Here is a 22094-nt window from a genome sequence, read left to right as displayed (position 1 = left end):
TGTTCTCCATATTATCTTCAAGACAAAACCAAATATATGTGTTTCTCCAGAGCAAGAACTACAAATTTGAATGATTTTAATATTTTTACAAATAATGGATTTTTAATTGAAAGAGTCACAGAGTACAAATATCTTGGCATCTGGTTAGATGATAAACTCACTTTTAATTTTCATATAAAAAATCTTGTTCGTCGACTACGACAAAAAATTGGCTATTTTTATAGGAACAAAACCACCTTCCCTTTATTTAGTAGGAAAAGGATTATTGAAGCAGTTTTCATGTCTGTCCTTGATTACGGTGATGTGGTTTACCGGCATGCATCACATTCATGTCTTAAACTCCTGGACTCTGTTTTTCACTCTGCTTTAAGGTTCATCACAGGAGATGCTTATGACACACACCATTGTCTTTTATATGAAAAGGTTGGGTGGTCCTCCCTTAAAGAGAGACGTGACGCACATTGGCATATTTTAATTTACAAAGCCTTGACCGGGAAGCTTCCTCGTTACTTAACTGAATTGCTGCAAATCTCAGATGGGCTTTATCAGACCCGCTCCACTGACATGCTTATGCTTTATGTCCCACAAGCCCGGTCTGAGCTAGGAAAGACAGCTTTTAGCTTCAGTGCCCCTGACTCCTGGAACAACTTACAGCAACAAATTAAACTAAATAACTTCATATCCTTTAACCAATTTAAACAAACTATTTTAAATCTGCCAAACTCTACCTGTAACTGTTTTAATTAGGCTATATTGTACTCTCACCCATTTAATTTTAATTGCTACCACTTAATTTCACCACTGTGTAAATGTTTCAATTGTTTTTCTCTTCACCTGTTGTTGTGTATTTGATGTATTTGCGTTGAATATTGTTAATGTATTGTTGTTTTTCCTTTGAATTTGTTTGAACTCGACGTCATTGAAAATGAGGGTCACCCCTCAATTGGTCTCTCGAGGATAAATAAAAGTTAAATGAAAAATGAAATATTGAGCACAGAGAAATAGAAACGTGTTTCTAAAAAGTAATTACGTAGTCATCTTGATGGTGGTACTAAATAGTGTAGGCTATATTCTGCTTTGTCAATTGTGACAGAATACATCAGTGACAATATAATTACAGTAACAGACAATAAATTGTCCTTCAAAGGTTACCTCTGATGGGGCGCCCTTAGCTCAGTTGGTAGGGCGTCCCCCCCCCGGGCCGGGCCCAGCAGCAGACCCGGGTTCGACTCCCGCCCGCGGTCGTTCTCTGCATGTCACTCCCCTCTCTGCCCCATTTCACCTCTGTCTCTCTGCACTATCAATAAAAAAAAGCTTAAATAAAAAAAGTTACCTCTGATATCACTGCAAAATAAGCACTATTCCTCTACTAAAGTAGCTTATGATGGGACATAACCCACTTATTTGAAATCAGCTGATTTTGCTAATAAAATTCTATTTTGCGGATGAACTAATACGTTTCATCCTCACTCCACATCAGATTGAGTAATGACCAAATGGAGCAAAGCTGCTTTAATTACCATACAAATGGCATAAAACTATAATTAATTGGTGATGACTACAGGACACAGATATGACCCAAATACCCTACTTGAGCAAAAAAAAAGGATTATATTATAATGTTATTTTCCTGGACCAGTGTTTCCAATTAAGACTAAGTGGCATTATTCATAAATGCCATTTGGTTGATCTGGGAGCAAGTAGCCTGTTTAGAGAGAAAATTAGATTTTGATCCGCTGTTGGCATACGGCCTGCGTGTTGGATCATGAAGGAATACAGAGAGGTTACAGGATGCAGAAGGACAGGAGGAGGAAAAGCTTTGTAGCATCAAACGGCAAAAAAAAGGAAGAAAATATTATTGGTATATTTTTAGCATCTATATGTTCAAAATCATTACTTTAAAGCAATAGTTTAAATTGAGCCAATTTACTTCCTTGCCATGTGTTAGATGTGATGTGTTTACCCTGTCCAATGGTAACTCAATTTCAGCTAGGAGCTAGGCTAGCTGTTTCCAGTATTTATGCTTTGCTTTATTAAAATAAGCGGCTGGTGGCTGTACATTCTCACATCAGTACAGTACATCCAATGTGTTACTATTCCAATACCCATTTTTAAAAATGTTGTAGACAGGAAGAGCATTCCTGAAAAGTGTTAATGATTCAGGGTTTGTCCTGAAGTCTCACCGTTACAGTTGATTTAAACAGGATACCAGCTGCTAATGCTATTGTGGTATCATCTGTTGTGTCCTACTTTATAGCAGGTCCCCTCAGCTGTCTCTGGCACTGTTGCCTCCAACACTACCAGGCGGATTAGCATACCAGGCTTCCCAAGGTCTAGGCAAACCTAATTGCATTTAATATAATTAGTAAACTTTACTTAGTATCGCTTTAATTCCACAATCAGCATCTGTAGATGCAGATTGTGATGATGAGAAGGGTTTAAACTAGATGAACTGTTACTCGGCTTTGTCATTTATATTCTTCTGTTCACTCCTGTCCCTCTAATTTTTATTTTGACTTTTCCACTCTGCTTCAGAGCACCCTCAGTGCCTTAAAATAGTGATTTATAGATATGTTTTAAGTTACAGTTAATTCTGTGTCACAACCTTTAAGGCCTTGATCTGCTGCTGCTGATCAATCGGTTGTCCTCAGTATTTTGCATCCATACAGACATTAAATTCAACAGTGGAATTGTCTAAAGAAACATCACTCTGTGTTTAAATTATAAGTCTGATAATAATCTTTCAATCAATCAGTCAATCAATCAGCTTTATTGAACACTAAAAGTCCATTTAAAATACATAAAACAAACAAACAATTTAAAAAAGGCAATAAAAAAAAAATCTTGTTCTGAGGTGTGTACAGTCGTGGCCAAAAGTTTTGAGAATGTCACAAATATTTATTTTCACAAAGTCTGCTACTTCAGTTTTTATAATGGCAATTTGCATATACTCCAGAATGTAATGAAGAGTGATCAGCTGAACTGCAATTAATTGCAAAGTCCCTCTTTGCCTTGAAAATTAATTTTATCAAGAACTTCAAGGAGAAAGGTTCAATTGTTGCCAAACAGGCTCCAGGGCGCCTAAGAAAGTCCAGCAAGCGCCAGGACCGTCTCCTAAAGTTGATTCAGCTGCCGGATCAGGCCACCACCAATGCAGAGCTAGTTCAGGAATGGCAGCAGGCAGGTGAGAGTGCATCTGCACGCACAGTGAGGCGAAGACTTTTGGAGGAAGGCCTGGTGTCAAGAAGGGCAGCAAAGAAGCCACTTCTCTCCAGAAAAAACATCGGGACAGACTGATACTCTGCAAAAGGTACAGGGATTGGACTGCTGAGGACTGGGGTTAAGACATTTTCTCTGATGAATCCCTTTTCCCATTGTTTGGGGCATCTGGAAAAAAGCTTGTTCGGAGAAGACGAGGTGAGTGCTACCATCAGTCCTGTCTCGTGCCAACAGTAAAGCATCCTGAGACCATTCATGTGTGGGGTTGCTTCTCAGTCAAGGGAGTGGGCTCTCTTCACAATCTTGCCTAAAAACACAGCCATGAATAAAGAATGGACCAGAACGTCCTCCGAGAGCAACTTCTCCCAACCATCCAAGAGCAGTTTGGAGATGAACAATGCCTTTTCCAGCATGATGGAGCACCTTGCCATAAAGCAAAAGTAATAACTAAATGGCTCGGGGAACAGAACATAAAGATTTTGGGTCCATGGCCAGGAAACTCCCCAGATCTTAATCCCATTGAGAACTTGTGGTCAATCCTCAAGAGGCGGGTGGACAAACAAGAACCCACAAATTCTGACAAACTCAAAGCATTGATTATGCAAGAATGGACTGCCATCAATCAGGATTTGGTCCAGAAGTTGATTAACAGCATGCCAGGGAGAATTGCAGAGGTCTTGAAAAAGAAGGGTCAACACTGCAAATATTGACTTGTTGCATGAACTCAGTGTAATTGTCATTAAAGCTTTTGATACTTGTGAAATGTTTGTAATTATATTTCAGTATACCATAGATACATCTGACAAAAACACCTAAAAACCCTGAAGCAGCAGACCCTGTGAAAATGTAATATTTGTGTCATTCTCAAAACTTTTGGCCACTACCTGTTCTTTAAGCATTTTATTTTGAATATTGTGCATGTGGCTTTTCTAAAATGCCATTTCAGCTCTGCTGATTCTGTGGGAAAAACATGTGTAAACATTCCTGTGTGAATATTCATGTATGCCAGAAGTTATAAATGTCTAAACCCTTAGTCCATTGCTCTCCAGTGACTGCCCTCATCCTCCGGGGGCTTATCTTCTGACTCCAGTGTGAAGGGTTTTCACTGCGTCGGAAACGATCTCTGGACCTTGAACGAATGCGTGACGGAGTCACCAGTCTTCTGTGATATGCTGACTGAGAATTATATTCTGCGCCAGAACTCTCCCTCTGCCTTTCCACTTTATTTTGTGAATCCTTCCCCAGCTCCTCTATTGGCTTCTGGACGGCCTGAGGACTCCTCCTCATGAGGAATCGATTCTCTGGGATGGTTGGTATTTCTTCAGGACGTACAGTAGTTGAAACCAACTTTTCTTGTTCTTTATCTGCGGTTATTTCGGATTTGGGCATTTTCTTGCCCTCACAGGTCGTTTCATTGAAGTCATGCATGTATTGGTTGTTCACCAGTTCGGTCCGATCGTAAGCGGAGACCCTATTCACAGCCGCCACAGTGAGTCCAGATCTTGGGTCAGCTCTTTCACTGTCTTGCACAGGACCGTTAACCACCCAGCCAAGCACAGTTTTTGTTGCATAAGGGCCTCCTCCATGGCTGTTGACAATCTTTCAGGGTTCTAATAACTCGGGGGCGTTGCTACCAATCAACAAGTCAACGTTGGCACCTATTTGAGGGACTTCAATGGCTGAAAGGTAAGTCCACTTTGCCAGATCTTCTGGTTTGATGATGTTATCGGTTGTAACAGGCATTTTCCTTTGAGTGAGTACATCAGGTAGTTGGTAGTAGCACTCCCCATTAAACCCGGACACTTCAAGACCAGTGAGCATAAACGTTGGAACGACCTTCTCCTGTCCCATGGTGCGTAGTAGAAGGTGTTGACGTCTGCCTCCAACATTCAGCTCATGCATCAAACTTTCCGAACAGAAAGTGGCAGAACTGCCAGGATCCAAGAATGCAGGTATGCACCACTCTGTCTCCCTTGCTGGATTTAACTTGGACGGGCAGTATGGATAAGGCGCACTCGTCTTTTCCGGCCCCTGTATGTCCACAAGTTCCTTGAGACACCTGTTCCCCATTGGATGGCGGCCCCTGTGCCTGTTCCAAGCCTGAGCTTTCTGTCTCCCTCTTGATATGAAGCACAGTGGGGTGGTTACGACCACAACTGTTGCAGGTAAGGCGCATTTCACAATCCCTGCTCATGTGTCCAGGACACAGGCAGGCAAAGCAGATTCCTTTCTCCTTTAGGAAGGAGATCTTGTCGCGATGGTTCTTCCTGCTTAGTTGTGGACACTCATCCAATGGGTGTTTGCGAGAGCAGCACACACAGGTGCTGGGATCCCTTGCCTCACTCACAGTTGGTTTCCTTGGAGCATTTGCATCCACTCCTGGTTCATCTACATAGTCCGCCTGTTCTACTGTGGTAGCGAAGCTATTCCCTCTCCTGTCATTCCTTTGCAGCGACTTGTTCGCGCTCTTCAGGTCAGGTTTCTGAAATGCAGAGTCCTGAATATCGCCAAAGACAGGATCAGACTGTATCCTGACTTCACGCTCGGTAAAGGTGACGAAATCAGTGAACCGTGCCCTGCGTTTGTACTTGTCCAACACATTGTGTGCATCGGCCCTCCATCTTTCCCTTAGTTTGAATGGCAGTTTTGACATCAGTGTCCTCATGGTAGTTGGTGTATCCATTTCGTGCATGTATTGAAGCTCCCCCATCACGTTACAACAACCACACAAGAACAAGGAGTATGCCTGCAGCGCCTTAACGTCCTCTGTTTTGACTGCAGGCCATTCAATTGCTTTCTGTGTGTATGCAGCACCAACCTTGTATTCGTTACCAAAGTGTTCATGTAGCAGCTGTTTTGCCAGTGCATAACCAGGTTCAGGAACCAGATGCTGACAGCTGCGTATGAGTTCCCTTGGCTGACCTATGGTGAACTGCTCCAAGAAGTACAAGCAATCAGCTTTGCTGGCTTTAGCTTCCACACCTTGCTCAAAGGCTCGAATGAAGGGTTTGTACTAGTCAAGTGGGTTTCCATTAAACACCGGAATGTCTCTAGGTGGTAAAGACAGTGACTGTTGTTGTTGAACGAGAGCTGCCGTTATCTCATTCTGTCGTTGCATAATGTCGTAGATGCTTCCAAATGATTCCTCAGTTTGCGGTTGATGAGGTTGTGTGAAACAAACTCCCTTGGATCAAACTCCCTTGGATCAAAGGGAGCATAGTGGGCATGCGTTGTTTCCAGCACCATAGGCGCAGGTTGATAGCATGTGTTCACATTGGTCTCATGGTTTGGATGGGATTTGCTTTCCTTTTCCCTTAGGACGTGCAGGTAAGTGATCCATCCATGTTGGCATTTTCTCCTGTGCATGCCTTAGTGCTGCAGTGGGTTCATATTCCTGTGCCATGGGGTTGTGAGTTTTCCTTTTTAGGTGGGAATACATGCCATCCTGGCTTTGAGCCACACTTCTGCTCTCTGAAGCTTGGAGAACTGCTATTTCAGCATTGGAAGCAGTTATTTCTGCTGCTAGCTTCAGTTGTTGCCTTTTTCTCCTTAGCTTGTCTTCTTGCTCCTCAAGCAGATGCGTTTCTTTCAGTGCTGAAGCACGTACAACTAGTGCAGCGTTCTCTGCCTCTGCTTTAATGCGTGCAGATGCTATGGAGCTAGTGCTTCTCCTGCTGCCAGAGCTGTGATTGCTGTTATGCTCACTAGCGACATTTGACATACTGTCTTCAGGTAAGACATCTTCATCATCCTCATTTTCATTTATGTGATATTTGGATCCAACCTGATGACCCCTTTTTGTCATCATTTTTATTTTCACCTTTGAAATTTTGCGTCAACCAAAGTTGGACTCTGTCAGTGAAATCATTGTTTGCGATCATTTTTGCTTTGAACCATGTTTCTTGTTTATCAAGCTCATCACCATGCAGCAAACCCACAAATGACTTATGCAAAGATTTAGCTTCATTACACAGAGCAGAAAATTTGGCAAAAGTGCATTTTACCTCAGACCCACAATCATGATCTGGCAATAATTCCTCCATAACCTTTCTTAAGTTACTTGCTTTGTTTAATGTAGACATTCTCTCATTTTGTAGCTTTTCTATTTTTGCACAAAATGCCTTTTGAGTAATTTTTACCCGTTTTGGTCTGCCTGTGTCATTTTTACCAGTTTCATCACCGTCATTGAACGCCCCATTGTCATTCGCGTCATCAGCGGTAGCCTCGTCAGGCAAGTTCACAACATTGTCGGCAGTAGCGGCTTCCCATTAGCCACTAGGCTGCATGTCGTTTGGTGTCTGACGCGTGCCTATAGCCTCTAGTTAAAAGTTTGGTTAACGTACGTAATGTCCACTCGTTCCAGTAATTCATAATGCATAGTTTATTTACATATAATTAAAGTACGACTTGAACATTTAGACAATACACTGTTGACCTGTTGGTTGGCTCCCTTAGCACGGTCGAAAACTATTTGCCTTCCGGCATGCAGGCACCTGGCTAGTTTGAGTGTGCTTGATTAATAGCCTTGCATCCTGTTCAGCCCCGCCAGCAGGCGGTCGAATTGGGCATAGCCAGACAATACAAACAAACAAGGAAAGGGGTAAATGGCTCTACAATTATATTGGTCTTATCAGAAAAATCCCACAAAAAGACCTTAACCAATAATAAACAATTATTGCCCGTGTAGCCAAAGGTGTCATCAATTATCCACCATGTTTCTTAATAATTACATAAACTAATTATTTCGAGTCGATTCCCACATAAAGTGTCCAGCTGCTGTAAACACTCACTAGACTAGAGCATCAGATGTGTAGCCATCTGCAGCTGAAAATAGTCAACAACAAATTAACTATTTATTTTTGTTTGAGTAATAATTGCTAAAAACTGATTTAGAAGAATAATTTTGATTTTTTTTTGGTGCCATTGAAAATATATAAAAAAGAGATCAGTGAGCTGTTTTTAAAGATGCATGTCTCTCAAAGGAAGCAGTGTGCTCAGGGCTAAGCGCCACAGGATTAGTTGACAATAAGAAAAATATATAGAGTAACACCAGATTTATAATCAGCCTTGTTTTGCTCTGTGTTCTCAGAGACAGGTGGCATCTGCATCACCCCAAGGCCATCAGAGCCAGACGCAGAGATTGTCCCAGGAATGGCTATGAGACCTTTCTTTGGCATTAAGCCTGTGCTAATGGACACAGAGGTATGGTGCTCATCCCGTGTGTGTGTGTGTGTGTGTGTGTGTGTGTGTGGCGTGTGTATGGCATGTGTGTAGAGTGCCGTCCCTGTTAATGGTGGATGGCTGGGAACGGCCCAGAGGGTGGGTCGGATTAGGATTATAATATAGTCACCAGCTGTGTCACTTTTGATACCCACCCTGTTCCCATCCGTTGGCCCCACTCTCTTCGTGCCAAACTCGCTATTAAAAAATCTGTCAGACTACTGTGTGGCTATTGCAGTAGCTCTGGCTTTTTGAAATGCACAGATTGTGCAGACAGTTGGACTGGTGTCTCTGGGCTGATCTCTATTCCTCCCACTCAACATAAACAGACACACAAACACCCACATGCAGCATGTCGAGCTTCAGTATTCCTTTAACTGTCTGTTTTCTGTATTTTCCTAAAATTAATACTCTATATGTTTTGTACCAATCTTATCAAGTTGTTAAATCAATCACTAATTTCACTGACCATAAAGTGGTGGAAATAACATGCACCGAGTTATATTTCTCATAGCTTATATTTGTGCTCTTTAAGTCTGTTTTTGTACTTGGTACAATCAATGGCATTGACATTGATTTATTCATTATTAAAATCTCATCTTTTCAGGGAAAAGTGCAGACTTCTAACGACACATCTGGAGCTCTGTGTATAGCTCAGCCTTGGCCTGGTATGGCCCGAACCATTCACAACAACCACCAGAGATTCATCGAGACCTACTGTCAGCCTTATCCTGGTACAGTACCATGTGTTCTGGAACAAACTGTTCTGTCAAAAAACATAACTTTTTTAAAATCTTGTTGAAATTCCACTGTTCTCAGTCTCTAAACCCCCTTTATCTTTGTGCCAATAGGTTACTTTTTTACTGGTGATGGCGCCTATCGTTCCAAGGAGGGGTATTACCAAATCACTGGCCGTCTTGATGATGTCATCAACGTGAGCGGTCACAGGCTTGGCACAGCAGAGATAGAGGATGTGGTGGTAAGGTCAAATCAAAGATTTAACTAATGGTTTCCATTCATCAACGTTCACATTACATCATACCGTACCATAGTAGATCATACCAACTTGAGCCTATAAGCATGCTGTAAGAGCATTAATATCTTAGTAGTAGACTGTAGTTTTCCAGGTATCCTGTTATGAACTAAAGGGTGAAAGTCTGCATAACATGGCAATCAATTAAGTATTTGTCAACCTATTTTACTCAGGACCAAAATGTGACTGACAACATTGGCAAAACTATGTTTTCAGCTTTGAAATAGAAAAACTAAACATCAATCAATAAAGACTGCCATCTTTGAACAGGGTTAAAGTCATTTAAGTTTCTTAAAAAGTTCCTTTTTAGGTCCTTAACCAATGTTTAACCGAAGAAACATTTATAGTTTTTGTCAGTTTTTTCCAAAACTCAATCAGTTAAATGTTCTGTATGTGTTGGACCTATCCTGATTGGGATTTCTGTAACAGAATCAATGCTCTGAAGTGGCTGAGTCCGCTGTCATAGGATACTCACATGACATCAAAGGAGAAGGTGAGCAAGTTGTCTTTTTTCGTTCTAATTCAGTCAAAAAGATAAAAAAGTGTGTCCACTACCTTTATGTAGTTCAGAGGGATGGAGAAAGATCTTGTTCTAACATTAGCTGGGAATGTTCATCATAGTTAAGACAGTTTTCTTTTTCTGTGTCATCAGGTGTGTATGCCTTTGTGGTGCTAAAATCAGAGGCAAAAATTGAAGAGGCCGATCTGTCCCGGCAGCTAAATAACATGGTTTCTGAAAAGATCGCTAAGTATGCCTGTCCAGACCACGTCCAGGTAATTATGTCTCACTGACTATAAAAAAAGAAAAGAAAGGGAAGCACCATATCTTCCTAAAGTCACTCTTGTCATCTTTGGTCTATCTCACAGCTGGTCCAGCGTCTGCCGAAGACACGCTCCGGTAAGATAATGCGCCGAGTGCTGAGGAAAGTAGTGGAGCAGGACTTGAACGGCTTGGGTGACCTCAGCACGCTGGACGATCCCGCCGCAGTTCAAGAGATCATCCAAGGCCACCGTGAGCGTAGTAAATAAACAACAACCACGATGATGTGTTTGTTGTAAACATTCTTGTCTAAAATAGGACACGGATAGCGATGCTTGCAAGTAACTCTACATTTCATTTTAGCCAGACTTCTTCCATTGCATCAGAAACACTCCAAATATTGTTGGTTTTTTATTGTACATGACATTTTTATGAAATCAGATCAAATTATTTTTAGTATTGTATGTATCAACAAGATTACTCTGCTCTTGATAGAAAGAGCTGAACACATTGTTTGGTTTTATGATCAAATTAGAACTAATATTCCCACATATGTGAATGTAAACATAATACAATAATCAAATCTCACATAAAAGGCACAGAACTTTTACAGAATCTAAAATGTCCCTTTTCTCTCCTGATTTGTCGTTGTGATATGTGAATTTACTCATGACGTAGACGTACAATGACGTAGCCATCAAAACCATTTCTTTGGTAAATTCTTATCGTCCAGAACATTTTAGTAGAGCTCTGCCTACTGACCCACAATCGTCCTCCAAACCAGCACCTTGCTTCACCTCGTATTTAACCAAGCCAGCTGGTGACAAATGTTATCCTCTTAAATGCCTGTGGTAATGAATACGTATATACAGGTGAAACCCGAAAAATGAGAATATCGTGCAAAAATTCATTTATTTCAGTAATTCAACCTAAATGGTGAAACTAATATATTATATAGACTCATTACATTCAAAGTGAGATATTTCAAGACTATTTGTTATAATTGTGATTATTATGGCTTACAGCCATTGAAAACCCCAAATTCAAAATCTCAGAAAATTAGAATATTACATAAAATCAATAAAAAAAGGATTTTAAATAAAGAAATGTCGGCCTTCTAGAAAGTATAATCATGCATATGTACTAAGTACTTGGTTTGGGCCCCTTTTGCACGAATTATTGCCTAAATGGCATGGATGCGTGGCATGGATGCTATCAACCTGTGGCACTGCTGAGGTGTTATGGAAGACCAGGTTGCTTTGATAGTGGCCTTTAGCTCGTCTGTAGTGTTGGGTCTGGTGTGTCTCATCCAAAGTCACCACAGCCATCTACCAGAAGATTTTAGAGCACTTCATGCTTCTGTCTGTTGACAAGCTTTATGGTGATGACAATTTCCATTTCCAGCTAGACTTGGCACCTGCCCACAGTGCCATAAACCACTGGTAATTGACCATGGTATTACTTTGCATGAATGGCCAGACAACTCTCCTGACCTGAACTCCATAGAGAAACTATGGACTATTGTCCAGAGGAAGATGATACACACCAGACCCAACAATACAGAGGAGCTGAAGGACACTATCAAAGCAACCTGGGCTTCCATAACACCTCAGCAGTGCCAGTGCCACAGACTGATAGCATCCATGCCACGCCGCATTGAGGCAAGAATTCATGCAAAAGGGGCCCAAACCAAGTACTTAGTACATATGCATGATTATACTTTTTAGAGGGCCGACATTTCTGTATTTACATTTATTTAATTTTTTATTTTATGATATATTCTAATTTTCTGAGATTTTGAATTTGGGGTTTTTATAAACGGTAAGCCATAATAATCACAATTATAACAAATAAAGACTTCACATATCTCACTTTACATATAATGAGTCTGTATAAGATATTGTTTTCACCTTTAAAGTTGAATTACTGAAATAAATGAACTTTTGCACGATATTCTAATTTTTCGAGTTTCACCTGTAAATTCAAACTGGATGTGCATAGTTGACCACCTCTGCTGGAAGGACTGGGGGTTTTAAAGTACCTTGGTTGCTGAGTGTTAGCAACTGAGGAATTCAGGAGTGTTTTCTGTTTTTTGGACTCCCACGCCGATTCTTCCCCAGCATGTCCAGGAATCAAAAGAGATGACTCTGCAGTCATGTGGCTTCCTCCCTGAGACTGAGGCTCCCAGGGCTTCCTCCCTTTAACTTGGTCACCTCCCACTGGCCCCCTCCACACAGTTTCAACTGGACGTCATGGTACTGTCAGAAGAAAACACAAAGACAAAGTTAATGTCCTTGGTAGATTGAGACCGATTTGAGAACAAGCATGAGCATGAGGAAGTTAGCACTAGAAAGTAAGGAGATTGACTTATTGCAACCTAATAATATGATAATGATAACTTGAGATGAAAAATTATTTAAATTTTATTCTTTTAAGAGAATCTCAAGAACAAAATGAAAAATGCTTTTGCGGATTGAGTAATGTAGGATCCAATTGGATCATTTGCTGGCATTTAGCAGAATTGGGCATTTATTATCTTTCATTCAAATGTAATTTAAAACAAAATTACATCTAAAAATCCAATACAGTTATTTATTTCACAAACTCCAACAGTAATTTGGGCTCAGATTTCATATTATTAAAATTCTTACTATGTTATAACATCGACTTAATTTCAAGCTGGCTGATACATGTAATGTGTTCAGTCTACCTTCTCCAGGCTGCTACGGTGTCCCAGACTGACCAAAGTCATGCCGAGCTGTTTACAGGTTCGGTACAGCTGTGCTTCTGCCTCCTCTGTCAAAGCACTGGTGGCCTCATCCAACACTACAAAACGAAACATAAACAATGAAAAATAGAATGAACACTCGTTTAAGACACCTGGGTTTGCCTCTAACACAGAGGAAAGGATGAAAACAGGCAAATATTTCACATCTGAACATGTTACATTTAGGTGTTAGATGTCAGAAAGCCTGTACAACATTACCTGCATATTTGGGCTGCAGGTAGAAGAGCCGAGCAAAGCACAGACGCTGCATTTCACCGGGAGACAGAACATCGTACCTGCCGAGAGACACTGGTTCAGAATCTGCATCCTTGCAAAGCACATTTGTAGTAAAGTGTTACAGTGTAGTAACACATACTACACACATTTACTGTTTCATTTAGTCTTCTTTTTAATGTTTTCTTTATTGAATTTATCTTACCAGTTCCAGTCCACCTTTTCATCCAGCCCACCTGTACGCTTCAGGAGACTAGACTGGAGCACAGATAGAAAATTGGATTCAGGAAGTGTGTTCAGAATTCAATGTGTAATGAGTAATTCAATGAAATTATAAAACATTCAAATATTTTAGTACAGAGGAATATCATGTCAATAAAGTCACCCACCACTCCAGCAAGTTCCAGAAACTGCATAATTCTGTCATCGTCCACCGACCCTGAAAACAATCATCATGAACATCACTAACTCAGACTACCACTTTCTATAAGGCAACAGCAGCACAAAGTGACGAGGGATATGAAACTAATATACAGTAAATGTTATAACTACAGTATATAAATGTATCTTCTTACAACAATTATCTAATGAAGCAAATTTATTATTTTGTTATTCATACAGAATTACATTAGCTGCTAGTGCTACTAATCACCACTTTAATCAAGTGACTTGACATGTTTACTTTTTATGTGCTTCTTTTTTTTCCAGAACTAATTGTGATTACATGAATGAACATATGTGAATTTTGACTGCTAACAGTTTAACATGGGATACCTGCTGCAGGGTAAATATCCTTCAGTGGGTAGATCACCTGTTTGAGAAGAGAATTCAGTTAATCCTCATTCAACTATTTTTTTAGATTTTGGTAGATTCATAATTTTGGTAAACTTGAAACAAATATAGCATCCATACACGTATTTTTATTATATATAAAGTGATACCCTCTAGAAATAATAAATAAAATACAAAAGAAGTGGAGACAGCGACCTGTTCTCGCAGCGTGCCGTCTGTGAGGTAAGGTTTCTGTGGCAGGAAGAGGGTCCCTCTGGGCCCGAAACATGTCGTCATCTGGACAAAACCTGAGGAGACAGACGGTGTCGGTAAGTCATTTTGTAAAATCCTTTGACTTACGTGCAATATAAAAAGAAAAGGTGGGGGCGCCCTTAGCCCAGTTGGTAGGGCGTCCCCCCAATGGGCCTCGGCCAGCAGCGGACCTGGGTTCGATTCCAGCCCGCGGTCGTTCTCTGCATGTCACTCCCCTCTCTGCCCCATTTCAACTCTGTCTCTACACTATCAATAAAGCATAAAAATGCCAAAAAACATAGTAAAAAAAGAAAAAGAAAAGGTAAGTAAAAAAAAAAGTGTGCTTCCCCTCTGTCCTTCTCTTACGAAAAGCCATACAGGAAACATCATGTACAGTCAAAGTCATGTACAGATCTCTCAGCTCCTGACTTGACACAACACAGATCCTGGATCTGGACATCAACTGGTCAGGAGCCACAACACCCTTTCTTGCATCCTTTCCTGTCATGTCTTCACTCACATTACAAATGGATTACAATTAAAGGTGAAGTAAGCGGTTTATTTATGTTAATATAAGTGTAAAATCGCTCTTTATTCATGCAGTGATCACTTGCATAATGTGCGCGTTTCATAAAGCCGATTTCTCAGTCAGTTGCTTTGCATGTAATCGGCAAATAAACTTATTGTAGTATCCCGAAATTTTTATCCAATCAGAAGAGAGAACGCTACAAACCGACACTCGTCTCACTCATATATAGTGTATACACTCCATGGTCTCACTGCCGGTGCATGCCAGAGCAACAGATGGGTGAATGTGTATGCGCTTACAATGGCGGAGCAGGTACAAATCCTTCCCAATGTCTGTTTTGATGGTTTTTATCATGTTTTATCACACTTATGGATCTGAGATGATGCTAGATAACTCGCTGCATGAAAACCGCAGTGCATTAATGTGGTGACGTAGGGACGAGCGAGGGGACTGCTAACTGCAGTAACTGACAGGAAGTTAGCTAAAAGAACCATTCCGCTTACAGCAACTTTAATCAAACTTCAGCCTGGGTCTGCTGTCTCACCACTGTGTGCCTCCCAGAGTCGGTTGAGGACTCTCAGTAGTGACGTCTTGCCGGTGCCTGTGTTGCCCACAACAAGTAGATGGGATCCCTGGCTGATTTTCAGACTCAGGTCCTCCACCAGCAGCTCATCTGAGAATGGAGATTTGTATGAAAGATGGTCCAGGACGAAGGCAGTGTCTGCTGGTCCCGCGTGGACATTAAAGTCACTGTGTGGAGAAATTAATAAGAATGTGTAAAGGCTGAAAAGAGGCTTTGTTTTAAGTACTTAATATTTATAATGTAATCTTCTTTGCTCTTCATCAGTGAATATCTTCTCACATACTCTGTCCGCTGGAAAAAAATATCCAGTGTTAATACACAGCCTAGGATCTGTAAACTGGCATTTTGCTAGCTACAGTGGGCCCCCTTTGTTTATATACCCTTTGTTAGATATATTTACTCCACCTTTAAGTTTATCCGTGTGTGCATTCTCTTAACCTACTGCTTTTATCTGACTGTATTTTTTGTAGGAGAGATTCAGGAAAAAGTGCTCACACACACCTGTCAAAGTCGTAGCTTTCCCCTGATGCTGGGTCATAGTCACACTGCTTGCGTAGGATATCATCCATCACCTCCCTCAGCTCCCCAATCCTGATCACATACACACACACACATGGATAAAAAAGAAAAGAAAGCTGAATGGCATGCACAAATGTGCTGTCATAATCCGTCTTTCAGAAGGAGCATTTAAGTATGCAGTGTGATACCTGTGGGTGTAGCCGGCCACGTCTGACAGAGTGGTTGACAGGTCTATTAGCTGGCTGAAGCCATTTATCAAGTAGATGCAGACAAAGGCGTTCTGAATATGAACAAGGAGAAGGAGAAAGCACGGCTGAGAGTGAATAAGATTATCCAAAGAGGACTGTTGAACACTAAACAAAAGGCAGTAACCACAAAGCACACAGGACAACAGCCCGAAAAAACAATTTAATAGTGAAACTTTAATATGTATTTTTTTTTAGACCTTTGGAAGTGAGATCTCTATTCAACAAAAAGCATTTGAACTCAGCATGAATAATAATAAAAAAACAGTTTTATCAGAAGAAAAGGCTTTTGCTGCCACCTAGTGGTTAATATAGCAACACATTCACATTATCCACCTTATCTAAAGGCAAATCTCTTCATGGTTTTTTATTATACATTTAAAATTGTTTAAAATATAGTACTTCTTCACTCACATCTACCTTTCTTTTATGTGAATTTGTGCTTATGTACATTTTGGTTTTTACTCTGAAAAATATGAAACTGTAAACAGCTTTGTCATGTCAGTGCTACATTAAAACTTGCCCTTTGGGGACGAATAAAGATTGACCGATTAAAAGTTGATTGAAACTGGAAGCAACATTCACACTACACAATTTATGCAAATACAAAGAAGTATTTTATTTATATACCTCTCCAGATAGATAACATACAGGAGTCATATTTTCATATGACATGGAATAAGGTAAAATATATATATATATTTGTAAAGGCTGCCTACCTTACTGATGAGAGCACTGAGCTCACCAGGAGAGAGGCCATCATAGATACCGGTGAAGATGGGAATGGCGATTATAATGTAGCTGAGGAATCCTCCAAGGTAGTCGAAGGTGTTCACCCCGACTGAGAGGGGAAAGGTCAGATGTTAACTCTGCCAGGTTAATCAATGCAATCGATGAAAGACATGAGTCCACGAGTCAGGGGTGTGTGTGTTGGATGTTCTTACTATAAAGCCAGAGCTCTTTGTTTATTAGACTCTTTTGAATTTGCAACAGAGCCTGCAGTCTTCGGTCAGTCCTCATGTGTTCCACTTTACCGGCTCTAAAAAAAACACAGAGAAGAAAACACATTTGTTTCCAGCCTGCTTTTATCCCTGATCGGTGTGATGTGGTGTGTCAGAGTCAATCGGATGGTGGCAGATACTGTATGTGTTTTAACATCACAGGAAAGTACACCAAGTACAATTTATATGTAACTTATATAGTTATGAATGTTCAAATTCTAGGGATAAGTCTGTATTCTTATTTTTTCACATGATTTGTTCAGAAGACAGTGAAATATGTGAGAAAAGGTCGACCTTGCTATATGAATAATGTGTTTGTGACTCACCTGTAGAAAGCTGCAGACTCTGCATTGACACGTATCTGCATGTGTTTGAATCTGGAGTTTCAAAAACATGGTTTTCACTTTCAAGCAACACAATTTATTATTGAGAACAACTTGTATTCAACTGTTCCCCTTTTCAGGTTAACACATCAAAATTGCATACTTTTAACTTGTGACAGATCAAATTACATTCCTCTTTCAGACCTGACGCATATCCTGTGTTATTTCCTAAGAGGATAAATGTACTGGGCCAAAGTCTACAGAGGAATCATGACAAAGGACTGACTTCCTTGACAATAAAGACTCAAAGGATTTGCGTCAAATAAAGCTGGAAAAAACAACCGCTCTGTTCAGGTTTAGGGAACACATTTAAGTACTTCCTGCTCTGTCTGTCTGTCAGAGTGTGTAGCCTTGCACAGTAAACTTACCTAAAGTCTCCCTCCAGTTTTTCCTGCTCAAACAGTGTGGACACAATCGGCCCCATGAGGATTTTATTGGCAATGGTCCCAATCACAAAGTAGCCAAAGATACACACAGGACCGATCCAGCCGGTGCTGAGTATGACACAAAGGCAGTTCAGAGTGCTTTACATTTAGTATGTATTAAATGCGACTTGACAATGTACATCATTGATGATGCATTATCTTCAACTTCAGAGTATTTGTTAACGTAGCATGAGCCGGATATATTACAGGGCATCACATATTGCAATGGCACTATGCAAACTCACCTGTAAAAGCAGTGGTAGGTGTAGTAAGCCAGCGTGAATGGTGATACAATCAATCGACTGGCCATGGTGCTCATCTGCTTACACAACCTCTCTGCATCCTGACTGATACGCTGGTCTCTAAAAGAAAAAAAAACAAAGGGAAAAAATATGTATATATTCCACCATGATGATAAATTGCCTTTTCGTCTATATTCCTTAAATTATGCTAGAAGGAGGGAAACCAACGGAGCTTACGGGTTGTCCATGTCGTCTCTGAGTACATTTAGTGTATAATAGACGCGGCCCTGGAAGTAGGCGGTATGGAGGCTCTCGGTTAGCGTCTGCCTCCAGCTAATGTACATCCGATTACAAATGTACTGGTCAAGACTTTTCAACTGGGAGAGGGAGAGAGGAATGCAAATAGAGAAAGAGTGAAGGCTATTAAGAGTGAAATAACAATAAATGGAAACAACAAACACAATAACAATAAATGGACATAATGTCTATGAGACGAACAAGAGCAAAAACAAACAGTTAAAGTAATATATTTATTTACGCAGAATGAACTCGTCGTGTTCTGCGTGTTTGCAGTATCTCTGGTTCAAAATGTAAGTATCAAGATCAAGTGTGTGTGTGTGTGTGTGTGTGTGTGTGTGTGTGTGTGTGTGTGTGTGTGTGTGTGTGTGTGTGTGTGTGTGTGTGTGTGTGTGTGTGTGTGTGTGTGTGTGTGTGTGTGTGTGTGTGTGTGTGTGTGTGTGTGTGTGTGTGTGTGTGTGTGTGTGTGTGTGTGTGTGTGTGTGTAGGCTCTAAATAGAACAGGGCAGGTTGTCCTGACCTCGTAAAGTTGCTACACTCTATCAATAAAACATGTCATGCAATAAAACAAAGAAGGAAACCATGCGCTTGATTTTTTCTAAATAGTCTTATCTAAGTAAACCGATGATCAAAGCAGATAATGGACAGTTTTTGGAACATAATGTGTCCCAATGATAACAGTAACATTGTATTTTGATCACATATAATAAATAGCTGCCTTAATGGTGGTAAGACTGTAACTGTGGCAAAGGTATAATAATCAACAAGTTACCTTTCTGAATATGATGTAAACAGCTGCAACACTATGCAATTTAAAAACAACAAGCATCTATGGTAAATTGAGATATGAATACACTTTTGGATTATTATAACTAAAATGTATTAGTTTATCTGTGTGACATGAAGGTTAAGTAGAAAGCGGTTGAGGGAGCAGAATCCTGGACAACACCCTCTCATTCGCACCCCATATTCAAAACATCACCCGGACTGCATTCTTCCACCTCCGCAACATCGCCAGACTCCGCCCATCACTGACCCAATCCAGCACTGAAATCCTGGTTCACTCATTTGTCACATCACGTATAGACTACTGCAACGCCCTCCTCACCGGACTCCCCACCAAACTCATCAACAGACTGCAGATCATTCAGAACTCAGCCGCCCGGATCATCACCCGCACCAAATCATCTGACCACATCACCCCTGTCCTCATCCAACTTCACTGGCTCCCAGTACCCTACCGCATCCAATACAAAACCCTACTCCACACATACAAAGCTCTCCACAACCTAGCCCCCAATTACCTCTGCGACCTCCTCCAAGAATACACTCCCTCCCGCTCCCTCCGCTCATCCTCTGCTGGACTACTATCCATCCCCACATCACGCCTCAGCACAATGGGTGCCCGGTCATTCAGCTGTTCAGCACCCAGGCTCTGGAACTCCCTCCCCCCACACATAAAACAGTCAGACACCATTACAACCTTCAAGTCACAACTCAAAACTCACCTGTTCAAACTCGCACGCAACATATAACTGGTCCCTGTCTTGTTTGATTGTTTGTTTTGTTTTGTTGTTTTGTTTTTTCCACAATCACAAGTCTTGTTTTTAATGATTTTATGATGATTTTATGCTTTGTAAGGTGACCTAGGGTGCCTTGAAAGGCGCCTATAAATTAAATGTAGTATTATTATTATTATTATTATTATTATTATTAATCTAAAAGTATTGATACTTTAATCAAGTCTGACTGCACACCAATCTGGGCAGTGCACAGAGGAAACTGATAAAAGAGACGTATAGCTGAGTTTGCACATGTATGAAGTGTAGAACCTACTGATAGACCAAATTCCACGTCCAGTAAAATAGTAAGAATGACCTTCAGAGTGTTGAACTCTTTAGGTAGGTAAGAGGTAGGTCACGTTCTGCTGACTCCCCCCACCGCTCCTTCAACTTACTGTAGAGTTGATCAAGATGAGCACCATAGCTCTGCCCAGCAGGCTCCTGAAGCCCGAGTAATCTTTGTCTGCCAGCACATTGTAGAAGTGACTGGGGAGGATACCCACTTGGTAAATGATCAGCTGTTCTGATGGCACAAAAAAAGGGATGTGTTCAAACTGTAGGGAAACAAGACAACGCTTTGAACTACATGTCAGCAGGAACAACATACAGTAGTATGCAGCTAAGCGTTATACGACAATTCAAATTCCACAAAAAGCATTGTCCATCAGGCACTGTGATGTGTCTCCCCATAAGGCTTCCCGAGATAATAAACATTTTTTTTCAACATCATATCAATAGATATAATTTTTTTACAGCTTGATCTGATTGTGACACTACTGTATACATTTCCCCTTTTGCTTTTCCTCTTGCACAAATAGCTTGAGCAACTCCTGCAGTTACCTGTCAGAGTGACACCTAGCAGCGTGGCAAACATCAGTGCGCTTTGACTGGTCCATGACGGGAACAGAACCTTCTGGATGCCGCAGAACCTCTGGACAAACTTCCAGTCCACTTCTAGTCTGAGGATATGAAACATAGCAAAATAAATACTATCGTATTTGAAAATGGCAACGTTTTGAATGTTATGAATAGGGATGGGATGAAATTGGATTTCATCGTGATGTTTTGGTTATTGTAAATTTCCATTATCAGGATTCATCATGAACATTATCCTCAAGTGACTTGTAAAAGTTGTCATACTAACTGTCATCACTAACATACAGTCCTATTCCTTATTTTTTTGTATTGCCTCAAGGCAGCGCTGCATCTTTACAGTATTTTTTTTTTAAGATTTTTTTAAGAAAAAAATTATGTGTTGCCAATAATATTTCAATAATTATTGGGATAATATCGGGACACAATAATTTTGGCAAGGATAGTCTTATCATCCCCTAACTAGTGATGAACTCTAAATAATAATAATAATAATAATAATAATAATAATAATAATAATAATAATAATAATAATAATAATAATAATAATACATTAAATTTATTGGCGCCTTTCAAGGCACCCAAGGTCACCTTACAGAGCATAAAATCATATCTTCATCTTGTGTTCACAAGCATGAAGACGGGGATCTTGTAATACCATGATGAAATTCGGGCATTTTGTTATAAGTCATTGTAACCAGTTCTCCTTATTCTGCAATACCAACATTTAAAAGCATAAGCCTACTATTTTAGTTGGGCTATTAAAAGATTTGCTGTTAAGGTCAGTCACTGACACTAGCCTATACCTCCTCCCCACAAATAAAAAATACATCAGTTATCTGAAAGTTTAGCTTCAGTCTTACCTTTTTGTCCCTTTTCCATTGGAATTTTCCGTCCGAGACATCAGCTCTGGCGGAAGGGGACTAATATTTCCTCCAGATGAAACCTTGCATACGTTTTTCGTACTTGATTTAAGCGAATAGTAAAAAGCAGGTGAAGCTAACTTCACACAACGTCTCAACCAGCCAAAGAGAAAAAGGGTAAACAGCTACGACAGTTAGCGAAGGGAAATTGTTCTGAATAATAAAATAATCTGTTGGTTTCACGGCTGCTTCAATTAGTTTAAAAGTCTCCTCACAATGCCATTGTCAAAACGTACAACTACCTTATCTCCTTAAA

General features: G+C 40.4%; 2 protein-coding genes across 2 annotated transcripts in view; one reads left to right on the top strand and one right to left on the bottom strand.

Moving 5' to 3' along the window:
- The window catches only part of acss1 (acyl-CoA synthetase short chain family member 1), a 20275-nt gene extending 7906 nt beyond the window's left edge, over positions 1-12369 (top strand). The window contains exons 9-14 of the mRNA XM_080047883.1: positions 8309-8421; positions 9047-9173; positions 9291-9418; positions 9902-9965; positions 10125-10246; positions 10340-12369. Coding sequence (XP_079904009.1) covers positions 8309-8421; positions 9047-9173; positions 9291-9418; positions 9902-9965; positions 10125-10246; positions 10340-10501 — 716 coding nt within the window. The 3' untranslated portion in view covers positions 10502-12369. The remainder of the gene's footprint in view (positions 1-8308; positions 8422-9046; positions 9174-9290; positions 9419-9901; positions 9966-10124; positions 10247-10339) is intronic.
- On the bottom strand, positions 10631-22094 carry abcd4 (ATP-binding cassette, sub-family D (ALD), member 4). The gene is made up of 19 exons (XM_080047885.1): positions 21779-22094; positions 20883-21001; positions 20438-20565; positions 18421-18560; positions 18187-18303; positions 17885-18010; positions 17460-17510; positions 17077-17171; positions 16852-16973; positions 16076-16167; positions 15870-15959; positions 15330-15535; positions 14221-14312; positions 14008-14044; positions 13623-13672; positions 13439-13491; positions 13219-13295; positions 12943-13058; positions 10631-12490 (listed from the first exon to the last, which is right to left on the bottom strand). The coding sequence occupies exons 1-19, from the start codon at positions 21817-21819 to the stop codon at positions 12386-12388; spliced, it is 1857 nt and encodes a 618-aa protein (XP_079904011.1). The 5' UTR covers positions 21820-22094; the 3' UTR covers positions 10631-12385.

The sequence above is a fragment of the Ammodytes marinus genome, assembly GCF_949987685.1.
Source record: "Ammodytes marinus genome assembly, chromosome: 19".
NCBI classification, from domain to species: Eukaryota; Metazoa; Chordata; class Actinopteri; order Uranoscopiformes; family Ammodytidae; genus Ammodytes; species Ammodytes marinus.
Note: the sequence above shows the minus strand (reverse complement) of the source record. Positions and strands in the feature narration are given on the sequence as shown.